The sequence below is a fragment of the Channa argus genome, chromosome 20 (genome assembly GCF_033026475.1).
Source record: "Channa argus isolate prfri chromosome 20, Channa argus male v1.0, whole genome shotgun sequence".
NCBI lineage: Eukaryota > Metazoa > Chordata > Actinopteri > Anabantiformes > Channidae > Channa > Channa argus.
In genome coordinates this window covers 1,309,606-1,324,804 of record NC_090216.1, presented here as the reverse complement: position 1 = coordinate 1,324,804, position 15,199 = coordinate 1,309,606, and the positions used below count along the sequence as shown (strand labels likewise).

The window sequence follows — 15,199 nt, the reverse complement described above, 5'->3', positions numbered from 1 at the left end:
TACGCAGCTTATTAATATTATTATATTAATAGAATAATAATATACACACACAAACACGCCTTTACATTAATACATTTGGGGCACTATTTTTTTAACAATTTCTCGACATAATTTATGGAAACATAGAAAAACAAGCTAATTCAAGTAACAGAATGATTGACATTACTCATTATTACATCAGATTTTGGATTTTATTGTCTGTGTGGAGGTTGTTGACAGTACACAACATTTATAAATTGACCTTTAAGAACTTTTCCCTTCAAATGTTAGCGATACCTACACTACTTAAAACTTTAAGATTTAACATTATGAACAGAGATTTTTAAACTGCTCAGAACCCACTGCAGTAACATGCAATACGCACAGGAAAATACTGTTATACAGTTCAGCTCTACCAATTATCTCTCATTTCTTATTATCAGATAAACCTAGAAAATAATAGTCGGGTTAAGTATTCAATTAGGGAAAAAAAAAAAAAAATACTTAAAATAAAAATGTTTAGCTGAAATATTCAAATCAACAGTTTAAAGCCTGAAATTATTTTGTTAATAATCATAGAATTATAAGAAAACCAGCCAACATTAAGACGATTAAGATGATTGCGCATCATCCTTGACTTTAGTATCTCCTAAATGCATTTACAGAACAAAGTGAACTTAGTCATTAAAAGAAATAATGGAAATAAAGCACAAGTCTGAAGTTGAACCTGCTGCTACTGAATTTGCATACGTAAAACATCAGCTGTCTGAAATCTAAAGTACTGAGTAAACACAGTCAGTCAGAAAAATGCCGTTTTATATTTCCTTGCATGAGGTATTTTATGAATTTCATGAGCTGAATACAGTCGAGACTTAAAATCCATATCAGAGGGTTTTCCATAGAAAATTGAGCTGAGCCCAATGAGGGAACACACTGAATAGACGGGTATAATCTCACTTGTTCCACCTTTCTGGCTGCCTGATGTTTAGGAATAGAAGTGTCAAGTTTTCATAATGACCATCTATTTAATATATGCGCTGTACTGTTTTCTACTGCAGAGTCTTCATTGTTGCAAAGTGACAGAATGATTTTAGCTCTTAAAAGGCAACTTCCCCAAATTTCAACTTTCTCCCTTTGTACATTCATGCTTTTAAACATCCCTCTGACTTCCTATAATCAAATATTTCTCCAATTTTAGCTGAAAACCTCCAGATGACATCACCTGGAGGCCTTTTTCATCATTAGGAGTTCAGATGATGTCATCTAGGGAACTCCGGAAAAGCAGGTTGACCTTGATTACAAACCTCATAGTGTGAGTAACAAGATGACATAATCTGAAGTGAAGGTTCCTCCAGGTGATGTCATCTTTTTTCAGCTAAAAGCAGAGAGATAGTTTGATATAGGGAAGTCAATGGGAAGTTTAATGACATTTTCGTACATGTACTACCCAAAGTAGAACCATAAGAACCATGTTGAAAATCAGTGCAGGCGTCCTTCAAAAACCTCAGAGTACACAAGCAGCCTCCAGTCTCAGTAAATCTGTACAACATTGTGACATCAAGCCCAGATGGTGCTGTAATTGCAAGATCGTTATTATTTCATGATGACATTTTAAAGTAACATGTCAGGATGTAGAACTTTCTAAAATTAGCCTAAAATGTCTTTGATGTTTTTCCATTATCACAGACTATAATTACTAGATTCAATCCCAGAGTTGACATGGTTTTATTTTGTGTTTAATTTGATTTATATTAACTGACATCAACAGCAGCCAACCCAACATCATAAACCTCTCTTCTACAAGTTTCTTTTTTCCTTCACTACCATTTAACAAGTTACTGCACAGTATCCTCGTCCTACCACAAATAATCACAACAGTAATAGGGTTGTAAATACTGGAAAAAATTGACATTACAAATCTCTGATATATATTTTGCAAGAAAGTGATTTCACTTGGTGGAAGGTTGAGCTTGCACATTAGAAAATTCAACCCCAGAGCTGGCAAAGAGCTTATAATGGAGGAGGGAAAAAAATAAATAAAAAAAGCGAGGGTGTCACTGTTTATGTTGCTCTGAGTATTATGTCTGTATTCCCACCACTATAAAAAAGGAAAAGAAAGGAATCACATGTACATAAGTATTCATGGCCTTTGCCATGACACTCAAAATTGATCTCTGGTGGATCCTGTTTCTATAATTTAATTGGAGTCCACCTGTGGGAAATTCGGTTGATTGAACACGATTTGGAAAAGCCTCAGTAAAAGGCACACGACAGCCCACCTCCAGAGAGTTCTTGACCTCACACTGGGGCAGTGATTCATCTTTCATCATCAACAGGACAATGACCCTAAGCCCACAGCCAAGATAACAAAGCAGTGGCTACAGGAACAACTCCGAATGTTCTTGAGTGGAGCAGTCAGAGCCCAGACTTGAACCCTATTGAACATTTCTGGAAAGATCTGAAAAAAGCTGTGCACCAAAGCTCCCCATCCAACCTGATGGAGCTTGAGAGGTGCTGCAAAAAAAAAATGAGAGAAACTGCCCCAAAATAGGTTTGTCAAGCTTGTAGCATCATTCTCAAAAACTTGAGGCTGTAATTGGTGCTAAAGGTGCTTTGACGAAGTATTAAGCAAACAAGGCGATTTGTTTTTATTTTTAATACATTTGCAAAGACTTCAAACAAACATCTTTCACATTGTCATTATGAGGTATTGCTTGTAGAATGTTGGGAAAAATAATTTAATCCATTTTGAAACAAGGCTGTAACATAACAAAATGGAAAAGTTAAGTACTGTGAATACTTTTGGATAAACTGTATAAAAAAATAGCTCATAACATAACTAATTAATTACCAAGGCTTTATGGTAATATCCATATTGTTTAATTGTCTTTGTATTAATATAGTATTAGTGCAGTTGGTCATCAAAGTGAAGTTGACTAAATTGCTGCTATATTATTATTATTCTCCAAGTAACAAGTAGTGTTTAAGCCTACAAATACAATTTCAGTAATAATTACTAACATTATTCCCTCCCTCTGCAGAAATTAATTTGAAACTTGACATTTAACATTCACAGTTGTTGCGTTTGACGTCACCATTAGCAGCACCATAAGCAATAAGCTGGCAGTGAAGAAGTGTCTACGTTCAGTTGCTGGAAATATTGCCACTACTTTGATTTTGTCAGGACAAAATGTGATAATGTATTGTATCATGTATGTTGTGTGCAGGTCGTGGTAAGATTCCTTCCACTGGGGGAAAAATAATAACAACCTCAAACCTCTTGAAACACTTATAAAGACAGCACAACAATGTGAAGCTTGAAGATACACCCCAACAAAGATGAGCCCTTTGTAGCTAAACAACTAAAACTGGATTCAACAGCAGGAAAAAAAGAACTACTTAAGCTGCTGTCTGCGTTTTTAATGGATGTAATGTTACTTATTTCCACTGTTAACTCTCTGTTCATCTTTCAGACCATAACCCTATCAAAACTCATATACCCAGTAATGAAACAAGTACATTTTGACAGGGGCTAATAAATGAAGTAATAAGTGAAGCAATCTTCATTTTGAAATGTAAAACTGTAAGGACTAATATATTACATTTGAGTAACAAGTCCAGCCCAACACTGCAAACATATTAGGATTGATTGAATGGTTTACTTTCAGATTATAATTATCAGTACATAGTTGCAGCCCTAACCACATGAAGGTTCTATAAAATATTCAATCAATTCTAAAATGAAAAATGTTCCTTTGAGCCCATCACAGAAACACTAGACATTCTCTAGATTTACATTAAATGTGACATTCCACTGTGTACAGTTGACCCTTACCTCGATTTCCAGCATGTTTAAAGGCAAGAAAAGAGAATCATTGTTTCCTATTTGGCTTCATTAGCTCGTCTTCTTGACAATGTGATAGAAGACGTTATTGTAGACTTGTATAAATATGAATCCAGTTCTTTCTTTAAAAGCTTAAACCTCAACATCAGCTCTGTAAAAGCATACTCATCCTTTGTGGACTGCTGAACCTCCACCTTTCAAACACCGATTGGGTACTCGGACGTAGCTTTCCCACCAGCTAATGCACGAGGTCTTGACTGACAAGGCAGCTGTACCGTGCCCCCCTACACACAGCTGACCCACCCGAAACCTGGGATTTCACGGGCATTAACACTGCATTCCTTTCCAATGAGACTAATAATGTCAAAATCCTTGGTCTATAAACATGTATTGCTCATAAAATGCGGTGTCACGTTTGGAACTGTTACAGTGCAGCCATCACTGAATGATGCAAGACGACAGACCAACCACAGCCTGAGGGAGAGCAGGCAGGTGAAGGAGGCGAGCAGAACACATGACACGGTTTAGCCACAGTCCTGTTCCATTCCCCACAGAGCAGCTCCACAGGAGCAGCTAGGGGTTAACTGTCCTGCTTAAGGGTGCTTGTTTTTAGGGGAGAGGAGGTGAACCTTTGCTCACTCCCCTGCACAGATGGCCCCTGCTGAACTAGTGAGTCCAGGTTCAAGTATCTTCGCATGTGCAATAATGCAATCGGGGCTTAACCTTGGCATCACCTGACTTTGTGCCCCTAAAATAAAATCCCATTGCCCGTACACAGTCAGCCATGTGTTCAGTTAAAACACAGCGTTTACGCCTGTTTCTGCTCTATATTACTGAAGATTTACTGCCTACAATGAAAGATAATGGTCTTCACATAAAATCTAGAGGGAACTTTTCATCCTGTTACAGCTTTCCACAGAGTTCAGGCCTATTAATGTGTAGCCTGCTAAGCAAACCTTGCAGTCTTGGCAGATGGCAGTGAAGTGTCAATAAGTGATTCTGGCCACGTGCCTTAGCTCAGTGCCAGCCAGGCAACACTGCAGCAGTCGGTCTCCTAAGCCTTTTAGCAATGGAAAACACTGCTATTCTGAGTCAGATTGGGGAATAGTGATTTTCCACCAAGCATCGTATCAACAGCCAAACAGCACAAGGGCAACAAAAGCGCTTGCCTGAATGGGTTAGCGTTGAGCTAGCTCACTGGGACAAATATGGCAGGGGTAGTCTGGGGATGCCTCTCTGTATAGAGAATGAGCACATTCTCTATACAAGGATTGTGGAACACAGACAAGTGCCTCGCAAAGCTCTCAGACTCCCTGAAGTTTCACAGATGCTTTAAAACTAAACAGCTTTGTAAAGAAAAGTTTTTCACAGATGTTTGCAGACAACTCTTTGTCATACGATACTCTCAAGACTGCTAAGCAAAGAGTCACATCAGTAACTGGAAAAAGCTTTTAAAACAGTAAAAAATAAAAAACATCCCAGGAAAAGCATCAGTATACACTAAACAGTGGGGACACTGGTTGATGACAAATTCTGACATTACTCTATATTCCCCAAACATTACTTAGATTTTCAGTGAACATTTTTTATGACTTGCATCTGACAACAGCTCCCTCTTTGTCAGATGCTCCCAGTCAGTTCATATAGTAGTGACTGATGGTATCTGGAAAGCAATTTTCAACTCATTCAACATCATGCTCCCAATGTCATTATCAGCCCCATGTACGGTTTGGCAGGTCACATACAACCTACTGATATGAGCATTATAAGCAAGGAAACTGGCGACATCCTGAGGCCGTGGTAAATATAGGAGTTTGGTGACATAATTTAGAGGAGGCCAGGGTGGATGAAAAACACAGGACTTTAGGACGAGCAACATCAGTTTGTTTCCCCTTGATGTAGCTATGTAGTCAGTGTTGTTTCTATATTTAAATTCAACAAAAAAAAAAAAAATGGCTTTAACCCCCCTTGTTTTTGTGCCTCTGTTTTTTGTGGCAAAACCAAACAAACGTATGGCTCATATCATCATATGATAAAGATTTACTGAGCTGATTCAAAACAATTCAGTTTTAAAAACTTTAATTCTGGGGGATGGGGTTTCAAAAACCCATTGCTCAGACAGCACCATTTATTGGAGACTGTCTTCAGCCACGGACAGCGACATAGTGTATGAAAGCCAAAACATCAATGTGGTAAGTAGTATCACTACAGTGAGTTCTGTCAGTGGGCTGCTGCGTTTTCTATTGAATATGCAGTATTTCTTTCTAATTGAACAGTCAGAGACCCCCTGCTGTGCTGGTATATCCTCATCCTGAATAATTAAATTTAAATAGCTCTTTTGAAACCAATTACTTTTTATTTACCGTCTTTATTATTACTTCACAGTAATTATATACACACACAGTAATATCTGGCAAATTTGGTTCATATGATCTATTGTGACAGTTTGTATTTATTGGTTTTTCGGCTGTTGGCTGTTGGCTGTTGGCTGGTTACCCCCCCCCCCCTCTCTCTCACTGCACTAGTTTGCCTCTGCCGCCCCCCACCACCAAAAAAGATGCTTTGTTGACTTTGAGGAGTAAAAAAAAAAATAAATGAAATGAAAATAAATAAACAGTTTGTATCAACATTCATGGGTTATTGAGATTATAGTAGCACAACATGAAAGTTGACAACTGGTCTCCCAGCAATGTCAGCTGTCAGTCATCACTCAGCCATTGTCATGGGAAACAAAGACCTTTATACAGTTTTTACAAATATGACCAAAAACTCTGTACCATTGTTATTTCTATACCCTAACACAAAAAGGGGAATTTGAAAAGAAATGTATGAAATGGCCAATCTGTCCACTACACAACACTTTACTCAAGTGGGCTATGCCGGCGTCTATATTTGTGTCGCTGTGCAATTACATCAGCTAACCACAAGCTGGCAGAGGGGCTTCTGTGCCACCAAGATGAGTTTTCTTAGCTACTGTGGTGAGTTTCTTTGTTGTTCTCCAAACAGTAGTGAGTGAAACTGAGCAGATCACATTGGGATTGTGGCAGATGTTAAAAAGCAGTTGCTTTTACTGAAATTGCTGCAAGGCAAAGAAACAGAAGACATCAGAGGAGATTGTCTATACAACCAGTGAACCAACAGAAGCAGAGAATCAGAGCAATCAATGTTGTGGGGTGTAGGGTCCTATGCCATGTATGACGCACAAGTACAAAAAGGCATAATGAGCTGCACACTTACGTACGGTACAGAACATTCCATTATTCTAGAATAATATTTTCTAATTAACCATTTTCTTCTTATTGTCAGTATGGGTCATTTTTACTCTATTATAGTTTTCTCAGAACTGAAGACAGCTGCACTGTCTGGAGGTAGCTACAAATGGATCCACTTTCCTGTGTAAGTCCACAGTGTGGTACATTTTTCCAAATTCGATGCTGAGCCCGAGCGACAAGACAACAAGCTGTGATTGCTTTGGTGACACCAGACAGAAAGACAAGAGCACAACAGACATAAAATGGAGCATTAATATTTGTATAAGTGAGGCTGGGATTGATGAAAAGCGGAGAATTAAGCAGCACTCGGCTCCATTGTGGTGTTGACAGCGTCAGTGGCAGCAGCAGTCACAGGTTAGCGTTGGAATCCATGTTCACTTCTGTAGACACCCTGACGATTCCTTCTGTCTGTTTTGAGGATGTGGGGGAAACGTGTGAGAGGGAGTCGTGAAATGTGTGCATAATATATGTACGCTTGTTCCATATTTGATGTGCCCATGACCACAGCAAGTCTGTGCATGCTCAAAAATGTGTGGGTGCTTGCATCTAATGGTAAGTATTTGCTAATCTCTGATGTGATTTTGCGGTGGGAGTATCACCCATGTATGTGTGTGCACTTAGCAAGCTGGCAAACCAATGAAACATCAAAGCGAGCGGCAGGGGGCTATTAAACACACACACACCCTCGCACACATGAGCACAGCAGTGCACTGCTGCAGGGGTTTCTATTGCATCGGGAGAGGAGCCGAAAGTCCTCGACTCCCTGAAAGGAAGGGGAGCGATAACCAATCGTGTAGGAGATGCAGACTAGCAACAAATGGGGAAAAAAACGGCATGTGTGTTTGTCACCAGCTAAACAAATGAGGGAAATGTACTGAGAGCTGCAAGTGCAGCAGTACATGAAAGAAAGGAACCTGAAAACCTATGGAAAGATTTTAGGTGATAAAACAGTGACTAGGTTTTACCAACAATTTAATTACATCAGAATGCACATTATAATACTATTAGTACTCTCAATACTGCTGCAATTAGCACCACTACAACACGCTTTAGAAATATTGGTGTTATTTTTCTTATTGTCCACAAATCCCATAAAAACATTAAACCAACATCCTTACCCTGTCTGTGGGTGGGGGCTGTTTCTAGACATGGATTGATATACATGTTATGTCCTAGTTTTATAAGTTATAGGTCTCTGTAATTTCTTTTTAATCACTTGACTGCAGTGGTAGACTCCAGGACGAAACAAATCTAAGGGGCAGCTGAAAGACAATGATGCACGATCAGTGAAAAGCCACTTTGTGTTTGATCAGGTGTGGCTGACACTTTCATGGCTGCCTCCTCCAAAGCTCTAAATAATGAAGCCCTATTGTATCTTAAAGACCTCACAGAGTTCCCAAAGGTAGAGTGGGTAGTGGAGCCTTTAGCTATCAAGCTCCTCTCCAGCTCAGGTTCTGAACACAGAAACTCTCTCTACTTTCAGACTAGGCTTAAATATTCCTTTTTTGATAAAGCTTACAGTTACAGCTGGCTCTGGTTCCCACTGAACCATCTCTTAGTTATGCTACTATAAACTGGTGGGAGGACTCTCTCATGCGCTGAGCTGCTCTCCTGACTCTAGACCTTTGAATAGCACCACTGCATATCAGTAATTGTGTGCCCTCTTTCTCCTGTAGCTGTGCTTCACGTTTTCCATATATCTTTCTGCAGGTACTGGGACATACAGGCCATACGACATGTTTTTCTGTTGCTTCTTGGTTTTTCTTTTCTCTTTCCACTCATTCTTACCAGTTGAGGCATTTGGCCACCTACTCAAAGTCTGGTTGTGCTCGATGTTTCTTCCCTTAAAGTCTGACTTTATTGTCTTCTAGTGGATTTGTTGGGTTTATCTCTTGGATGTATAGTCTCTATGGTCCTGGCCTTACTGAGTTACTGTGATTGGGTGCCATGTGTGCAAATTGAACTGAAATTAAACATAGAATACAATTCAATAGCCATTTCTATTCTGGGCATAGGACCTCAGTAGGCATGGCATCGACTAAGATTATTTACCAAATTTACTAAGACAGGTTTTGATAAAAGTTGAAAATACATTTTCAACCATTTTGTTTTTGGACAATGACAAAGCTTTTTAACAGAAAATATTTAAGGCCTTGGATGCTCAGGCAGTAGTTGTTGATAGAGCAGATTATTGCTTTGGTATTTTCCTTTGGGATTAAGTGTCAATACTGTAAAATATAGCAAACATTTTACACCTCATTTTATTCCGAAGCAACAGCTTTTCTACTGTTCAATTTCAGAAAATCCTTCCATAGTTTATATTCACTGTATCAGCACTGGATATGCAAGCAGCTTTTCAGAATATCAAGCAATTGTATAGTTAGGCTGCTGTAAAATGCACTAAGTGCTTCAGTTAGCATTTACTACAACACAATGTTTCACAGGCTAAAGGTCAAAAGGGTCCGTTCAATGAACATAGTGTATTCAGGTCTGCGCTAATAATGCAATATAGCCTTAGATTGTGGAGCTGATAGGAAAACAGATAATTGCCTTTTAGTCTGAGGGTAGTAGTAGTTAATAAGTAGTAATAGTAGAAAACAGATTAAAGACATTTCAGATATGTGAGATTTCAGCCTCCACCCACCTGCCTTTAAAGAACTTCAACAGCATCACGTTTTTCCACAGAATATCCCAAATACTCTAGATAATCCAGAGAACACACCGTCAACAATTTCTGTCTGGACTGGTCACTTAGTAGGAAAAAAGCTGAAACGCTCAGAAGAACCTGAACATCTTAATCCAAATGCTTCCGGTGCCATTTGTGCTCGGTGAGGCATCCTTTAAAAATGCTTCTCCACCATTTAAAAAAAAAAAAAAGACCTCAGATTCTCATTACACCACAAAAAGCCACAACACGGATTCCTCTCAGTAACTGGTAGAATTACATTCTCACTTAATAAACCACACTGCAGCTTCCCTTGAATTACTGAATGCACATAAGCTGCAGTGTTGGGCAGAGGAATTAGTCCACATTTACATTTAAATGCTATTGCCCATTCAAGAAAACTCAAGGAGCAGATTTTGATTAATCTGGCCCAAACATGCCTGGTGGGAATTCATCGTTGCATGAGCATCAAATCTTTCAGTTTGGAAACTTAAAACCAGCTGGGAGTGTTAAAGCCAAAGCTAATGACTAATAAGAGAGCAAAAAGCTGGCAGTGACTGATGACCACTAATGGCTGCACATTTTTCAGAACTACAGTATTTACATCCAAACCTGGTCACTGCTTGGTAAATCTTTTAGCTCCAACTGAAATTAGGTTTTAGTTCGATGGGGGCATTCGGCAACGTGGGCATACTTTCAGAAGTATCCAAATGGTTCAAAAGCTCTACAGCCACACCATGTGTTTGTAACAGTGTGGGTTTAAGTTTGGCTCATGATTTTTGCTTCATGACATGTAATCCCATCGCCCTAATATTCTGCCACTACATCAAGTCTGTCATACAGGACACATTACATTAATATTCCCTAAAACAAAGGCGAGGGCATCAATAATATTACACTACTGACATACAACTGTCTGCATTACTATAGCTGGGACTGCTCAGCTTTCCTGCAGCTAATCGAATAACCCAGGTGTAACTGCCCCAAGGGCTAAAAGCAGTCAAACCCGCAATTTCCATACTACATAAAAAGTAAGTAAGTTACTTATCAGTTCATTGTAAGAAGATTGTGTGCGACACATTTCAAGGCATCCATCCAATACTTGTGAAACATGTTCACTTAAACAACAAATGTGAATCTTATGATACCACTAAAGGATATGCCAGAAGATCACTACAGTAATTATGATTCAAACCATGAAGGTTCCTAAAAATATATTAGCGTTGGACAATGTGCAGTCTTTTTCAAGAACCTGACCTTCTGCATTTAATAATTCCAAAAACTATACCACAGGTACCTACAATCATTTGTACAGTGGTGGTGCTATGATATAAGTAACCATATTTAGATCAGAAACCTTACGTGCACTTAAGGGACTCAGAAGGTTTTTCTTGCCTGCCAGTAATCACTCTCCATTTCTAGTCAAGCTTTCTGTTTACTTGACCCCAAAGAAATGCCACTGCAAGCACTACAAGATAGATAAACACAAAAGCGTGTGCCAACATGTGACCAACACTAAGTGCAATGACAAAAAGACATGCAAAGACACAATGGAAAGTTATCCTATTATAGAGACAAACGCACACAGAGGCACAGATTTCACACTGAAACACAAACACAATATTGGCACTGACCTTGAAGCTCCAGTAGTTTGGTTGTTGCTGGAAGGGGGAAAGAAAAAGAAAGAGCAAAGGAGACAGAAAAGGGACAGGGGAGGGTATAAAAAAAAAAAAAAAAAAAAAAAAAAAAAAGGGATTGAGTGTGAGACATTTGCTTGTGTTAAGCTGCAAAAAACACACTATTAAAAGATGACGCAAGGGAGCGTCTACTAGAACGAGCACTGAAAGACAAAAGGGCTGTAAAGGCCCATGTAAAGATGTGTCAGTGATATAAGAAAGTGAGACTCAAACTAGAAGAGGTTTGATGATAAATTATTTTTATGCAGCAGGTGCAATATGCTTCAGCATTTTACTTAAATGACCAAAGGTAAATCTTAAGCAAACACCCTTTTTTGTGCAGTTGGCGCAAAAACGATCTGCTAAATACTGTGATGATAACTAGATTAACTGGTGCTGTCCCTCACTGCCATCATTAGAAGACTTTAATTGCTTGTAATTGCTTCTCAGCAACTAATCAAATGTGACTTCACACACATACACCAATGATAAAGGCCTAGACACATCCACACATGTCCCAGATGAAGAGTTGTGTGGTTTGGACCCAGGAGCAGGATTAAGGCCCCGCACTGACAATGGATTAGGAAGCTCAGCTGGGAAGAAGCCAAGTTTAAGGTCACCACAGGTGAGATTCTTAAATATACAAGCTGCTGAGCCTGTATGTGTGACCATCTTTAACAACCATTTCATTCCCAACAATTAATATTTTCACATTGTACTTTTGTTTCAGAGATACTGGCTAATCTAAACATGTTTTCCCTTTCTGCTCCAATTCCTATGCTTCAAAGTGCCTCCATTAACAAATAAGACTTTTTCTGACTGTTCTAATTTGTTACTGTCAAAAAAATAACATGAGCCAACAGTCTCAATACCTCCCAACTTGTTCTCAGCCCCATGTTCTTCTATCTGAAGACAAAAAAAAAAAAAAAAACTTTAACTTTCGCCTGCTAAAATAGGCTAAATATTTTCCTGAAACAGTTGCACAGTAGATTAATGAGCCAAGTGGGAGTAAATAGAACAATTGTTGGGAACTACTTCACCTGCAGATATATACATAATGGTGTGTGTTTGATTAGAGTCAAATAAACATCAGTTTATAGTAATTAAACATTTCTTTATGCATTTCTACCACAATGGAATATAGCAGGATTTACATACACACAATACTTCTTACAAGAATCAATTCATTGGTTTTGAGTTTTCAAATGATTTGTTGATAAAAGGACTAATACCGAATATCACCAGACTTTATAGCTTACAAATACTCCAGCCTATGAGAAACCATCTTGCTTGATAAGTTGATCTCATTCGCCACCGTAACAGTGGATCCAAACAAAATGCAAACCAAATTTCAGCAACAGCATGACATTTACATTTAGTCATTTAACAGACTTACAAGTGAGGTACAAGGCAGCAAGAATCTAAGTCAATATAACGCCATATAAAGATCCAATTACAGGCATATTGAGGGAAAAAATGCATCTGTGTGACTTGAATTTCAATTTAAAAATGAGTGCTTATGGCTCCCGTCACTCAGGGTTCAATCAACTGGCTTCCTAGGAGTGTGGATGCTAGAGGGTAAAGTGGAGAAACTGGGGAGCAAAAAAGAAGTGCACTTCCTGTGGACTTCTGAGATTAGGTAGATGTTGAGCAAATGCACTCAAATGGACATAAAGTATGAAGAAAACCATTGCTAGCTGTCTTACAGCTAAGGTAACGTCCTAATGTCCCCTAAACTCAACTGAATGCTGTCTTCAGCTAAGCAATGAAGTAATGTCTCACAGAGACACACAGCACTTCCGGAGGCATTTTGGACCATTTTTTAATTACAGGACAGCTTGAGTTTGTGGACAGTTATACTGCCATTATTCTGTAGGATGCCTCTATACAAGTGTAAAGACTAATCAATATGCCACTGAGGCCTCCAGGTCGCAGACAGAGGATGATGGCTACGTCACTGATAGCATATTAAATACTGTGGTTACTTAGATAATCAAACAAGGAGAAATAACATTGGGGTAGACGGATAAAGAGATAAGAGATGATTTTTTTCAAAGGAAAAATGAGATATTTCAAAAACCAAACTGGACTTTAACAGCGACAGAATCGTGGGGATGAGGATACGACATGGACTATTGACAAAATGACATTTAGTAACGTCCTGATTCTATATCTAAAGTTCAAAACCAAGGCTGCATCAACTCTACACCAATAAATTATTACTCCCCATCTAATGTCAACATTAGCGTTATACACGTTATAATCTAATCTTCTGGGTCAGTAGGTGCAAAGCTAAAAACGTTATCCCAGTTTGTATTGGTTGACAAGCTGGAACCTGTTCAACAGACAACAGTCTGTATTTATTCAAGCTCTCTGCTTCCAGAGAAGTACAACTGTGACAGCAAAACCTATCAATTAATCACAATGATTGTGCATAATTAGCATCTGGGTGACAATGGGATTTCTGGTTCTGACTGCTTTATTTGTGCCAAGACACATTATTATGAAAGTCATTGTTTTTTTATTTTTACCATATGGCCAACTCGTAGCTAATCACTGACTTTTACTATGGGCGTGAACAGAGAGCTATCGCGTCACAGACAACAGTATTAAGTGAACGCTGACATTAACCTGGTTATAATGACGTACAGACTATATAGAATCCAATTCACTGCCTTGTTCATTCAGTTAAACTAACTGAAGAATTATGGAAAAACTAACAAAAAACCACCACAAGCATAAAAGGTCACAACCACAAAGAAACTCAATGACCACTCCGACTTGTAAAAATCGCCACAGGATGGAATTTGGAAAACCACCAGAGAGAGATGAAAACCCCCCAAAGGAAGATGCAGAAGTCCCTCAGACTCAGCTTTGACAGAGATGCTCATGACCAGCACAAAGTCCCAAACCCTCGCAAATGGATGCAAAAAAAAAAAAAAAAAAAACCAACTAAAAGAGTGGTGGTGATGGGGTTTTGGTTTGTGTCCAGGAATGTTCTCTCAATTCATATGGGCCACAACCCAGTTAAACAGCAGATTGATGAACATATAAACCACTTTAGAGGGAATATTTAAACTAATCTATGGAAAATGTATAATTCAGATCTCTATTACTTTTGATGACCAAAGTGCATTTATCATAAAACTCTAATTGTTGAAAGATTATTTCCATTCTGTTCCCAATATAATCAGCTGTCAGCACTTTGCAAACACACCTTTACCAAGGATTATGTTTAACAGTTGGAAGCCATGTCTAGGACTGAAGTCCAGAAATCAGAAGTCAATGATTTGCAACCACTTCAGTTAAGCTGACAGGGCTCAGATTTGACATTCCAGCTTCCACTGCACTGATTTACATTCTGACATTTTGTGATGTAGCGTTAATGTCTCCGGGTCTAAATTCCATCATAAACCATGGAGCATATTCCGTCAATCATTTACTAGGTGTAGGTGGAACATAAAGTTTGGGCAGCTGCTCTGGGATCCATTTCCTCTGCTGTCTTGTGGAAACTCAGTTGCAACTTTTGAAACCCCTCTCAGTCCGAGTTGGATTTGTACTGGAGGAAACCGGCAAAAAGACGGAGCTCAACAGGCCTGTGGGCTGCTTTGACCCACATTTCAGAGCTCTGTGTGGCTTCTAGGCCTGTGCCCAAGCCTGATCACAAAGACGGCACTATCACACCTATATCTGATGCCACCAAGTCACGGTCTGCTTTAGCCAAACAGAATAAAGTTCCTATTGTTCTAAATAATCAAAAATG

The 15,199-nt window shown here is 38.9% G+C and overlaps 1 protein-coding gene across 14 annotated transcripts in view; it reads right to left on the bottom strand.

The window, feature by feature from the left end:
- srcin1b (SRC kinase signaling inhibitor 1b) overlaps positions 1-15,199 on the bottom strand; it is an 87,800-nt gene that overhangs the window by 35,700 nt on the left and 36,901 nt on the right. For 12 of the 14 annotated variants that reach the window (XM_067488920.1, XM_067488923.1, XM_067488926.1 and 9 more), the window contains one exon: positions 11,395-11,421. The exons of the other annotated variants lie outside the window; for them this stretch is intronic. In XM_067488920.1, the coding sequence (XP_067345021.1) occupies positions 11,395-11,421 (27 nt within the window). The remainder of the gene's footprint in view (positions 1-11,394; positions 11,422-15,199) is intronic. 14 annotated transcript variants of the gene reach the window in all.